The sequence below is a fragment of the Hippoglossus hippoglossus genome, chromosome 7 (genome assembly GCF_009819705.1).
Source record: "Hippoglossus hippoglossus isolate fHipHip1 chromosome 7, fHipHip1.pri, whole genome shotgun sequence".
NCBI lineage: Eukaryota > Metazoa > Chordata > Actinopteri > Pleuronectiformes > Pleuronectidae > Hippoglossus > Hippoglossus hippoglossus.
In genome coordinates this window covers 21,205,418-21,218,680 of record NC_047157.1, presented here as the reverse complement: position 1 = coordinate 21,218,680, position 13,263 = coordinate 21,205,418, and the positions used below count along the sequence as shown (strand labels likewise).

The window sequence follows — 13,263 nt, the reverse complement described above, 5'->3', positions numbered from 1 at the left end:
TTTTTTCAGTGAAATTACCGAACATTACCTGGTTCCCGTTTCTTCTGTGAGGATTTAAAACCTATATAATAGTGAATGAAACACATCTGATTTCAGATTGATGTTCAGACAAAAATAGAAGAAAGAAATCTCTCTCTTTTGACATTTCTCGGACTGAACTAGAATGGCAACAAGTCGAGGCCCGACTGTTCTTAAATTCAATCAAGCTGCACCAAATTTCACACACGCATAGATATCAGTTCCCTTAATGTGTGTCTTATTTTTCAAAATTCATGAATTGTTCCTCGGAGAAAACGAAAATATAAAAAAATCTCGCAATGATAAAAAATGTTTAATATACAGACGGGAGGGAAAACTATCCTTTGTGGAAGTCATGATTAATCAGTTATTCGGCAGCACAATTAATATAGATTGTAAGTATTGCTGCACTCGTGACTGAGTATAGAGACTGTAATGGATACACACATGGGAGGGTGTACAAATGTGACGACAAAATAAATCTCGAATACAACAATTAATACAGAGTGACAATAAAATCCTAACTCAAGTTCCACACAAGCTTTTTCCAAGCACACACCTTTCATCTGTATCAATGTTATAATTACCAAAATAAGGTTATAATCAGACCTTGAGTTTTTATTTGACTAATGTTTTAATTGTAAATTCAGAATAAAGAAGAAGGAAATGCAGCTACTAACGTTCATTAAATGAATCGCTTGATCGTATACTGAACTTATTGATGCCATTAATATTAACACACCTTCCTTGTAACCTTCCTGTTTCTAATTATTAAACCAGATCTGGATGAAGGATCATACTTTGTGTTATATTTCTGATGTGGACTCTTGTGTCATTCAATGGTTAAAACAATATACTAATATGTAAAATTAGTATTTGTAAAATATTCATGAGAGTGGAGCCTTTTTTTGGTGCTTTTATAGTGTTGACAAGTTATTTAATATTCCTATTTGTTAGATTGCTGTAAATACAAGAACAGGAAAGTGACCACATTGGGTTTATTAGTGAACTTTTTTGTCTGTTTCCTCAAACGCCTCCTCCACGATCTCACCGTATGTCACACGAGCAAAGTGCTGCAGTACTCGTCTCGTCTGAGAGCGAGAAGCAGCCCGACCACGACGCTGGACCCTGGTGGAGAGTGTGCAAGGGCCCCTGCAGCTCCCTGGAGAGTCCTGTCTGCGGCACATGCTGCCATCACTCCCAGCTGCTCCAAGGTGGAAAAGACTCGAGCACAACACACACACACACACACACACACACACACACACACTCACTGTATATACACACTTACATCTACACACATGACAAAACATCAAAAAAACAAAAAAAGACATGACTTTACTTAGAATTTAAAACTGTGAAACATGTGAACTGTGTCTCTCCGTCTCTCCCTTTGCCCTCTATCGCTCCCTCAAATCCCTGAGCCGGCACTTTGTGTGAGTGTGTGTGTATATTTGTGTGTGAGATTGTGTCAGCGTCAGCACTCTGGGTGAGAGGGGGGGCGGGGGGTTAAAAACTCCCCACGCCAGCGGGTTCCAGTTCGCCCCCCCCCGGTCCACACAGTTGGGCTTAGCTCCACAAAAGGGGGGATAACAGGGACACAGTTGCCGTGGAGAGGAGGGGGTAATCCAGGGTATAATGGGGCACACCAACACTGCCCCCACACCCCCCTGAGCCCCCCACCCCAACCAACCAGTTGGTTCTGGACTCGGACTGAGGGCCCCTGATGCCCGGGAGAATCAGTCTGAGCTCCAAAACATCACGTCAGCTGCCTCCACTCTGCTGCTGAAACACGCATCTTACAATAAATATGAAATTAAATCATAAATCAATCACTCAGATAACGCTGAGCAGCCTCATTGTGTCCGTTTAGCGAGAAGCCGTCGCCGGGTCTGCGCTCGTTTGATATCAGCGGATGAAAATGAAACGTGTGCACAGATGCAGCATCACAATAGGCTCTATGGCAACCGCATCATGAAAGAGTTTGTACCCATGGTGATGAGAGCAGTACCTCACAAGTAGTTTGGAGGAGGATGGAAAGACATCATATTAAAGCTCTTTAGTGTCATAGCACAGCAGGGAGAGTTATGTTCAACCCTTCCCTGCTCCGTGTTTCTCTTCTCTTCCCTCAATCATACAATAAACCTGTACCTTTTGAAAACCAAATTTTTCCTCTTGGAGATGAAGCATTAAAATACAGAGTTGTGTTAATGTCATATTTATCTGCTGCAGAAATGCAACTTACAACCCAGTGGATCATCTTAAAGCAGCTGACGTGATCTGTTCCTGTAGCTCTGGTTTCTCTCTCTCTCTCTTACTGTATATGCAGCGACTGGTGACAGGTGCTCAGGACACGCCGACGCAGTTCAGCCCGACAACAGGAGACAACAGCACAGCTCACAAACACTGTGTTATCATTTTCTGTTACATATATATTGTTGTTTTGTCCATGTGCACTTTTGTCTATCCTGTTGAAGTTTTCCGTTACTTTAGTCGAGGGTCAAGGACAGAAGATGTCACACCTTGTACAACCTTTCATCGATTCATTTTATCCATATGTCATGTTGATAAAGGATAAGTCGATATTCTTATTCTCACCCTGTCTGTGGCTCTGTGCACAAACAGAAATACATTTCGTCCTGATGATTGGAGGAAAAGTCAGTGATCATCAGTTCATGCTGAATGCAACAACAAGTCTGTAAATGTCTTAGAAATCAAACAGACACTATCTCTGTAGAGTGAAAGAAATCTGATCTCAAACATATGTCATCATTTAAAAAAAGGCCAAATGATTTACGTTAACTTTTGGACTCTGTAGTTTTGGGAAAACGAGGTGATGAAGCTGGCAGCGATATTGTGAGTAAACGAAATACCATAAACACCAGTTTAAAGTTCCTATTTTGTTTCATATACTCACTTTGATCACTTTATTAGGTCCACGTATACGAATGTAATGCAACAGATCTGCCCCAAATTTTCCACGTAAATTTATAATGTCAAGTTATTGTTGACACAATCAGAGACGAGCTAATTACCTTTGCCAAGGAGATTGTGTTTTCATTGGCGTTTAGTCGAGTGACTTTAAATGTGGTTTCATTAGGGAACTGTTGGGTCTCGGCAGAGGTTTGACCTCTAGTGACATTACAGCTCTATATTTATCATTAGTATTTATGTTCTTTCTCACTCATGTTTGTAAAGGGCATGAGCAAAATTTTGGTTCAACACCACCTCAAACTCAGAACCCTTAGAATAAACATACAGATAAATCAATACAATCAAACCTGAGCGTTGTTATTTTTTTAATAAATATTAGTGTCTAAATTCTTTCTAGAATTAAGAAAGATAATTTGTAGCTACTACTTTTTATTTATCAAAAAACGAAATGAAACACAACATTTGAAGGTGATGACATAACTGACCCTGTGCTTTTAACTGTGATCAAGTTGCCATTTTCCACAAGTGTTTTCTGTCCTTAAAAGCAGCCGTGTGTTTGATTTCCATGCAGACCTTGTGCAACCCTCTGAAGTGGCCACAATCACTTCAGTTTGAAGACGAGGGAAAGGCTCCTCTTAGTTTTTCTGAAGGTGAGTCAAATTGCTCGGGTCGTGGAGGAGCACTGGGAGGATGAGCTTTAGGAGGCAGCTTGTGTCGGGTGAAGTTTGTGCACAGGCAGACTGGATAGGGCCGGAGGTGTCTGCTGAGGAGAGGGTGAGAGGAGAGAGACCGAGGGGGAGGAGGCTGCTCCCATCAAAGAACCTCTCAGACTCTACAAGTTGATGAGGGATGTCGCAGAGACCCTGAAGCCCTCAGACCCCAGCAGACCGACCGACAGACGACAGGCAGACGGAGCTGCAGAGAAACAAACCTGAGGACCGGAGACTGACTTTGAAATGACGTGGCGTGAGGTGAGCATCCTATTTTATTGCATTGCTTGTTCAAATCCCTCATGATTTCCATCTGTGGGAGAAAAAAGACAATAGATTGAATCACTGTCATGTGCGTTGATGTACTTGAAGACACTTTAAACTGCTTCAGCAAAAGAAGAACTCTATTCGTTTATTTAATTGTAATCGAGAACACATTGAACACAATGAGAAATTACATGTTGTCGGCTTGAAAATGACTTGTTTGTGTCAGACGGTGAAACAATGACTCTTATCTGTGTCTCGTTTTATGTCTTCAAGAGCATTTATTTCATCCTTGACAGTTTTTATTGCTCCTGGTGGCAGTGGAAAGATTATCTTAGACAGATAAACATAACCATCAGCATGTGAGATACATCTTTTATTAGGCTCTAGGACTATAAAAACTATGTGACTATATTTTTAATAATGGAGTTCAGCACTATTTGAGGTTTGAGCAGTTTTTTTCCGTTTTAATTCACCTCACGTGTGACACTAAATATAGGCCGTCTTTGTTTCTGCCCCTTTTTCCTGAGGAGCTACGGAGTCGGCAGTTTTGGCGAGCCATGCTGGCAGAGCTGCTCGGCACCCTGGTGTTAGTGAGTACCGTGCTGGGCGCCTCTGTGCCGGGCCAAGGAGAGGCCCCTGGGGGACCCCTGTACCCAGCTGTGGCCGTGGGTGTGGTGATTGTTGCACTAGGCCACTGTTTTGGAGAAATAAGTGGAGCACAGGTGAATGTCTCAGACGCACGTTGATTCTGAAATGTTAAATTTCTTTTGTCTGACTTGAACTTGAACTCTTTGTTGGTCATCAGTGGTAGAAGAAGTACTCAGTAGTACAAGAACCTGTAACACAAAGTACAAATACTGAATTGCAACTAAGTGCCTTGTACTTCAAATTATTTTCGGTTAAAAACATTAATAGAGAAATATAAAAAATACAAGTATGTATAAAATCAACTAAATGTACTGAAGAATCAAAAGTTATTTTCCACAAAATAAAATTAAAGTTATGGTCGTTTCTCAAATCCTTTTTTTAAAGGTATTGAATTGGGTTGAGTGGAAAAGTTTCTTTGGTGAACAACTTACAAACATCTGAAACATGACCAGGAACTACAAAAGAGTATTATACATACAATACATACAATACAAGACATATTAAATCAGCAGTCACCAGCCACAAAGGATCTGTAATAACACACTGCAGTTGTTAGATAAAAGTAGTGGAGTAAAAAGTAAAACATATTTCACGAGGTACAGCAGAAAATTGGAAATACTCAAGTAAAGTAACTCAGAAATGTAACTTTGGTACAGTAACTAAGTAAATGTATTTAGTTACTTTCCACCTCTGTCGTTGGGTTGAGGATGTGATCTGACTGAAGTCTGTGTTTCTGTGATCAGGTGAACCCGGCAGTGACTCTGTCTCTGTTGGCCACTCGGAGGGTGGACGTCCTCAGGGCCCTCTTCTACATCGCTGTGCAGTGTCTGGGGGCCTCTCTGGGGGCCGGGGCCCTCTACCTGGCCCTGCCGATGAAAACCACGGCGGAACACTTCGTCAACAGGGTCAGTTTTTGAAATATTCAAGCGTCAAATTCAAAGTTTAAAAAGTCGTGACATCATGTGTGAAGTATCCGGTGGTGATTCCACTCAGGTGCCTCTGGAGATGAACGCAGGCCAGGCGCTGGGTATTGAGGTTCTGTGCACCTTCCAGATGGTCTTCACTATTTTCTCAGTGGAGGACCAGCGGCGGAGGGAGAGTACAGAACCAGGGTACTTAGCCATCGGACTTGCTCACACAGCTGGAGTGTTAATGGGGGTAAAATAAGCTTTTGGTACAGATTTATGATGTTTTCTACCAGAAATAAATGTCTCAGTGATCACTTATTAACTGCTTAGTTAAAGTTATCAAGTTATTTGAAATTCCAGTTGTACTAATATTTCTTTTTACAGTTGTATTCCTTTACTCTGGAATCCAAAGATTCATTTGTGTTTGTGTTTTTTTTTTCCCTGTCAGGGACGGTTCTCTGGTGCGTGTATGAATCCTGCTCGTGCTCTGGGTCCAGCCATCATCGTCGGGTTCTGGGAAAATCACTGGGTGAGACAGAAAATCCCAAACCTCTGTCCCTAGTAACACTCATCCAAATGTCCAGAGCGGCTGTTTTAGAAATGTTTAAAAGTTTAGTCAATGTTCATACGATATCAAAACACTGATCCAAGCAGATATCAGTATTAAAGGATAAGGTGATAAGACAGGTGATAAACTTCAACAAAAATCTATAAAAACCAACAAGGTGCCCGTCTGTCTCTCGACATTTTAAAACCTGCAGAAGTTTAATTAAAAACCTACACATCTATTCAAAGATTTATGAAACCAAACATTTATATTTCCTGACTACTTAAAGGCCAACAAAATATATATATAAGAAAAAGTAGACAGAAATAAAAAACATTAAAAATAACTTTTATTCTGGTCTAAATTTTCTGAGGGTGGTGATTGGACGACTTGTGATCACTGTATTATTAAGAGAGGAACTTGTAATGCTTCATTCGTGAGTTTTAAAAAGATTGAAACGTCTATGATTCCCAGAGGCATAAAGTTTAAGAGGTTTTGGCTTCATACATCAATTTATTGTTGGTTTTCTGTTCAAGAGATTCATTGACAATAAAGTACAAATATAAATTCCACTGAACTTTTTATGGCCTCAGCTGATAATAAGCTTACACTATATTTTGGGGCTCTCTATGAACTGAAAACATTTCTCTGTCCGTACACTTCATTATAACATCTCCTCATCATCTGTTTTTCCTTGGCTCCCCTGCAGGTTTACTGGATAGGCCCGGTGCTCGGTGCTGTGCTGGGCGGAGTGTCCCACGAGTTCCTCTTCGCACGCAGCGCCTCTCGCCAGAAGCTGGTGGCGTGTCTGACCTGTAAGGACATCGAGATCGTGGAGACAACCAGTATGACCGGATCGTCCCTGTCCACGGTCACGCAGAACGCCATGAGAGCCAAGCAGGCCAACAAACAAGATGCCAACTGAGGACACATGCATTTAAAGAGAAAAGACACATGGAATCAATAATTACAGCAATATTACGGTGATTTGATGAAGATGTATAGTGTACAGATGATGTCATGCAGATTAGACTGAGCAGTGGTGAGGACCAAAGAAAAGGGAGAAGCTGTGGAAACTCTAACGTATGAAAACACCATATGTGATTAATGATATAAATACAATTAAATGTTATGTGATAAATGTTATAATACAAAAGATACAGAGGCTGAAGATGAGAGAGGCTATTGCAGAAAAAGTAAGTGAGTTATATAAACAATATAAAACTTGTAATAATAGAATTAATTTCACTGCAGATGTTTAGACCTGTTACAGAACTAAAACTAGTTAGGGTTAGTTAGGGCTGCAGTTAGGGTTAGGGTTAGGGTTAGGGTTGTGTTATTGAGTCAGAAGATCAAATATCCAGGAATATTTCCACCTTTATTGGATTATTGCCTACAGGGGTTGCAGGTTCATAGTAAGATATCCAGATGAGTACGTGTAAGTAAAATGTACTTACTACCCTTATATGAATCATCAACCCTGTGGCTGAAGGGTACTGACTGAGCTAAAGAGCCCACATGAGACACACTGTTCAAGGTAACTGAGAGGTGGGGTGGAGGGGGGGAATCATCCACCCTGCTGGGTTAGGGTTAGAAATAGGGTTGAATTTAAAGGGACTGTTGGGCCTTTTTCAGAGGTATGAAGTCTACAGTGCCATTCTAGTTTTTAACCTTTTAGTTTTTTTTACTGTAACAAGTTTAAATGTCTGCTGTGAAAAAAGATTGAAAACTTTGTTGATAATTAATTAATTCTATTATCTTTATAACAGATAGAAATAAAATATAAGAGTTCTCTACTAAAACAGTCATATTTACACGTTGGATGATTGGTCAGTGAACTACAAACATGTGATTGAGTGGATAAGTATAATTTTCACTATAAGATATAATAGAGAAAACACAGAAATAAAGAAATACTCAAATAAAGTAACTCAAAATATATGAAGTAACTTCCTGCCTCCAATAACCTGTAGTTTCAGGGATAAAAACAAATCTTTCAGAGATGTTATGAGAAGAATTTGACAATGATTTGATGGATTGACAGAAAATGATCATCTGCAGCTCAGCTTTAAAGAGCCTGATTGATATTTCAGTCGTCTTCCACTGAAACACTACAACACATAGTGCATGTTTATAATATTCTGGGGGGGGGGGGGGGGGGGGGGGGAACAAAATCGGTGTGGGTTGTGCATTCTGGCCGAGACCTTTGAGGTCCCAGTGCCCTGTCATTAGTGCGTCTATGAGTGTCGCCAATATTGTGGGATTCGGTATTGTTACTTTCATATTTGCACATCATTAGAATATATAATGGGGACTCATTGAAATCCGTCTGAAAAACCCTCGTGTTTTCAGCTGCGCCTCGTGTTTGTGAATGCTTTGAAATGCTAAAGAGCTCCTTGCTCCGCACTGCAGGTTCAATGACGCCCTCAATCAGCCCAGCATCTCTCTCATGTGTGTGTGTGTGTGTGTGTGTGTGTCTGTCTCCTCTCTCACAAACAAATGGACCTTCATACCTCTGTAATGGCTCCACAGAGAGAACTCCTTCAGTGGAAATACGCTTTGTCATTTGTAATGGACATAAAGAGCGCACTTGTACGTGTGTTTAGGTGTGTGAGAGACAATACTTGCTGCTTTCATGAAACCTTCATTCAAATGCAAGTTTTTGCTGTAATTGCCACGTTCGTTTTGAATTATTTCAAAGGGTCGGTTCACTCACACGTTTTTCATTACGTCTCGTGATATTTAGCCGTGCAAAATTATTCTGTCCAGTGCTACCAGAGATTTCTTTTGTGGATTTGCATGAACTGACCCTTTAAAATACACATCTAACATAATAAACACTGTATTCATTGTGTATTCATGGTAATATTTGGAGTAAAACAGAGTTGTATATTGTGATATCTTGTACAAATATAACCATTTTAGCAATCTGTATTACTGTGGCAGTGTAATTTGAATATTCAGACAGGGATCAACAATAAGCTATTTACACACACACACTCACACACACACACACACACACACACACACACACACACACACACACACACACACACACACACACACACACACACACATGCACAATAGCTATAACGGCCACAGTGCCGCCAGCATTTTGCATTGTGTGTGTTTTTTCTAACATGTATAAAAGGGAGTTAAAACGACGAGCTCAGCGTTCTGCTTTCATCACCCGCACCCCGCCTCACCCTCAACAGTGATGGCTCTCGACTGGTCAGCGCGACGCCCGGTGCTTCTCAGTAACCCCACTGCCCCCCACCCTACAATCCTGCTGCTGCACTGACACACTTCTGACACACACAGTCACACATACACACACACACACACACACACACATACACACACACACACACACTCACATGCAAACACACACACTCTCACAGGGAAGATTCAGGGCTTTGGTCGTAGGCCTAAATCGTCCTGCAACACACACACTGTCTAAGCACCTCCTAGAATCCCCTGTGACAACGAAAAGTGAGCTGTGTCGTATACATTTTTGTTTGCCCGTGGCTCTCAGTGTTCTTGTCCTTGTCTTTGCCACATTCACTCCTTCTCCGCCTCCTCGTGCCTCCGGCCACATGACCCTGGCCGTGCAGTGGTGCGGTCAGTGAAGCCGCCGCGCTCTGAGGCAAAGTCAAGTTCAGGTTTCAGCCATCATCATCCTCGCAGGCCTCATCAGTGACTCCCTGACTTTTTCTTTTCCTCGTCCCTCTCCTCTGACTGATTATCACCAACAGTGGCCGGTGGTGAACTGTGTCCAGAATAGTCGTCAGAAGCAATAAACCTGATCCTGAAGCTTTAGCATGTCAGATTTACGACACTTACTAGCGTCTGTGCTTTAGTTTAATATGTATTTTTGTCTTGTCTCCGTCCATACGTGGCCCACATGCATTGTACAGACAATGGTTTCACAGGGTCAGGCATTTCAGTGTATGGGTCAGTTCAGCGCTGTTAGCTTTGAGCACTTCCGTCCGGGGCCCCAACTGTATTATCTGCATCTGCGTATATGTGTGTGTGTGTGTGTGTGTGTGTGTCTGCGTGTGTGTGTGTGTGTGTGTGTGTGTGTGTGTGTGTGTGTGTGTGTGTGTGTGTGTGTGTGTGTGTGTTGGTGTGTGTGCAGGTCTTTGTGCACGCATGTGTGTTTTCTGTCCTTGTCCTTGAGCATTTGTGTCCCCTGATTATGACAGTTATGATATGTCAACAGATGACATACGCCCCAAAGAAAAGTTTGTCCTCTCAGCTCCAGCTGCTCTTCACTGAGGCTGTTCCTCTCAGCCACCCCCCTCCCCCCTCTTGAATAAAGACACAATCCTTCCTGTCGTCTCTTTCTCTCTTACATCAAATGTCTTTCTTAGATTTCCACTCTTTCTCGCTTTATCTGTTTGTCCTCTCAAATTTGCTGCCTCTTTTGGCCTCGGCCTGTGACGGGGTGGAGACAGAAGGGTTAAGTTTGTTTGATTTAGGATGTCCCGCACCGCTGCCCCCCCGCCCTTGGCCCTGCAGGGGGATTATGGCGTCACCTGGGGCCCCTGGGGGGGTATTATAAAGCCCCTGTCTGGCCCTCTCCCCTCCGTCAGAGAGGCTAAAAGGTCCACCGGACACTCTGTCTATCCCCGTCTCTGCTTTAGAAATACCCCTTTAGCATTGATGCCCACCTCCTCTTGACAACTCATCACACCTGAGATCTCCACCCACTCCCACATCATCTCACACCTATGTCTTTGCGACAGGTGGACAGAGGTGGCAAGCGAACGCAGCTTTAACAGTTCATGGCTGTTGAGTGGATTCGTCTGTTGACGTTCTGAAATCCTGTTTTTTGTCTTCGAACTGAGAGGGAGATCCCTTTTTTTGTTTTGGGACTGAAAAGGTACATTGACCTTTTCTAGACTAATCCTGATTTATTTTTAAATTTCACTTCATCTGGTGGAGAGCCTCAAGTGAACAGTCACCATGTGGGAGTTCCGGTCCATGAATTTTTGGCGGGCGGTCTTTGCAGAGTTCTTTGGGACCATGTTCTTCGTATTTTTCGGCATGGGCGCTGCCCTGCGCTGGACCACTGGGCCTCATCATGTCCTCCATGTGGCCCTCTGCTTTGGGCTGGCAGCTGCCACCCTCATCCAGTCTATTGGCCACATCAGCGGCGGCCACATCAACCCTGCCGTCACCTTCGCCTACCTTGTCGGCTCACAGATGTCTCTTTTCCGCGCCATTTTCTACATCGTCGCCCAGTGCCTGGGCGCTGTAGCTGGGGCCGCTGTGCTGTACGGGGTCACACCCGGTAACATGAGAGGCAACATGGCGATGAACACGGTAAGGAATGTTTTAAGAAAACAAAAGCAAATGTGTTGGGGGCGACGCTACGTTTATTTTAGAGTTTGGGAATGTATTGAATTTGGAAGATTTAAGTGGATGTACCAGCTCAATACAGCATGTTTTATGAGTATAAGGAGGTCATCCATTGAAAAACATCTGTATGTATCTGTGTATTTATACTTTCTATGACTGATGCATGTATTTTTGATACATCTCCAGCTGCAGCCTGGCATCAGCCTGGGAATGGCCACCACTGTGGAGGTTTTCCTCACCATGCAGCTCGTGGTTTGCATCTTCGCCGTGACGGATGAAAGGAGAAACGGACGTCTGGGATCTGCCGCCCTCTCCATCGGCTTCTCCGTCACCATTGGACATCTCATGGGGGTGAGACAACACGGACACAACAGTGACAAAATCCATCCATGCAGATACACGTGCAGAAAAGTGCAGATAAAACACAATACAGTAACAAGTGCGTTGTGTTTCAGATGTACTACACCGGTGCTGGAATGAACCCTGCTCGCTCCTTTGCTCCTGCTGTGCTCTTCAGGAACTTCGTTAACCACTGGGTAAGAACCTGAAGAGAGATCATCTCCCACCTCTGTTTTCACTCTATTCCTCGTAAATAACTGTCTCACGATGCTGATGTTTGTTGCCGACAGGTGTACTGGGTCGGGCCAATGATAGGAGGTGCCATGGGCGCCCTCCTGTACGATTTCATGCTGTTCCCACGCATGAGGGGTCTGTCCGAGCGCCTGGCCACACTGAAGGGCAGTCGGCCCCCAGAGAGCGAGACCCAGCAGGACACCCGCGGCGAGCCCATCGAGCTCAAGACGCAAGCCCTATAAACCCGCTCCTGCACCCCCTTCTCCAATTATGATGAGGGACAAGGCCCTGAGCTGCGCCAACCCCACCTCCACTGCCCCCTTCACCACCACCAGCCATGCCTTCACACACCATCGCACGAGACTAACCCAAAATACTCACATCTAGACTAACACGATTCTCCCAGTGTAGAAACCGACACACACACTCACACACGCACACACACACACACACACACACACACACACACACACACACACACACACACACACACACACACACACACACAAACACAGACAGGTTTGCATCCTTCAACCTCAGCACACATCAAGACTCCTCTAACCCCCCTGAGTCCTCACTCTGTATTCTGAGCTGGACACTGTGCCGTGATGATAAGTGGTGACCAGAACCTGAACCAGCAGCCACCTCGTCTCTCCCCCACCGTCCGCCCGCCTGCTTCCTCCACCCGGCCAGGCCTTCAGCTGTGACGCAACAACGGAGCGCGGAAAAGCCTCAAATCGAGGAGAGGAGAGAGGGGTTTGGGGAGGCGGGTGTTGGAAAGAGGGGGAGACCGAGGCAGGGATGTGGGTACAAGGGTCAGAGGGCATGGGGGCGAGGTGAGGGTGGAGCATAGGGGTGGGGGGTTGGGGTTTGGGTAAAGAGGGCAACACTCTGGGTTTGTGGTCGTTTCAAGTTGGGTTAGACCAGTGAAGATGGTCATGCTTTTCATTATTCACCTGAATTTATCTCCATTTTAGTTTCTTTTCTTAGGTTCATTTTGTTTTCTGCACTTCAGACACAAGACGTGGATGTATGATACCATTAGATTTTACCAGGGTTTCACTATTTTCAATCACTACATTTTATCTGTGGGTTTGTGTTCGTGTGTGTGTGGATACCTCTGCAGTACGTGTGAGTGTGTGCGTGAGAGTGAGCGCGTGCATGTGTGCGTGCATGCCCGTATGTACGAGTGTGTTTGCAAGTGAGTGTGTATATGTGTAGATTGCAGATACAGAACTTTTTATTTCGTTTTTATTTTCATTACCGCTCTCCTGTCTCGTCCCAGTGACTGTGT

General features: G+C 43.8%; 2 protein-coding genes across 3 annotated transcripts; both read left to right on the top strand.

The window, feature by feature from the left end:
* The first annotated feature begins 3,627 nt into the window (after positions 1-3,627).
* LOC117764148 (aquaporin-4) lies at positions 3,628-7,307 on the top strand. Of its 2 annotated transcripts, none has more exons than XM_034589706.1 (6): positions 3,628-3,923; positions 4,457-4,651; positions 5,321-5,482; positions 5,571-5,735; positions 5,934-6,014; positions 6,742-7,307. In XM_034589706.1, the coding sequence occupies exons 1-6, from the start codon at positions 3,909-3,911 to the stop codon at positions 6,955-6,957; spliced, it is 834 nt and encodes a 277-aa protein (XP_034445597.1). In that variant the 5' UTR covers positions 3,628-3,908; the 3' UTR covers positions 6,958-7,307. The 2 variants fall into 2 exon arrangements, with proteins under 2 accessions (XP_034445597.1, XP_034445598.1); XM_034589707.1 differs by having other exon boundaries at positions 3,630-3,923; positions 4,460-4,651.
* Positions 7,308-10,575: 3,268 nt separating this feature from the next.
* On the top strand, positions 10,576-12,423 carry mipb (major intrinsic protein of lens fiber b). The gene is made up of 4 exons (XM_034589708.1): positions 10,576-11,360; positions 11,583-11,747; positions 11,852-11,932; positions 12,026-12,423. The coding sequence occupies exons 1-4, from the start codon at positions 11,001-11,003 to the stop codon at positions 12,209-12,211; spliced, it is 792 nt and encodes a 263-aa protein (XP_034445599.1). The 5' UTR covers positions 10,576-11,000; the 3' UTR covers positions 12,212-12,423.
* The last annotated feature ends 840 nt before the right edge of the window (positions 12,424-13,263 follow it).

Bases quoted from the DNA above. Each gene is read 5' to 3' on its own strand.
- LOC117764148 (XM_034589706.1), top strand. The intron at 5,483-5,570 runs GTCAGTTTTTGA...GATTCCACTCAG, and splicing joins CGGAACACTTCGTCAACAGG to GTGCCTCTGGAGATGAACGC. The intron at 5,736-5,933 runs GTAAAATAAGCT...TTTCCCTGTCAG, and splicing joins CAGCTGGAGTGTTAATGGGG to GGACGGTTCTCTGGTGCGTG.
- mipb (XM_034589708.1), top strand. From the start codon at position 11,001: ATGTGGGAGTTCCGGTCCATGAATTTTTGGCGGGCGGTCTTTGCAGAG. The intron at 11,361-11,582 runs GTAAGGAATGTT...ATACATCTCCAG, and splicing joins GCAACATGGCGATGAACACG to CTGCAGCCTGGCATCAGCCT. The intron at 11,933-12,025 runs GTAAGAACCTGA...TGTTGCCGACAG, and splicing joins GGAACTTCGTTAACCACTGG to GTGTACTGGGTCGGGCCAAT.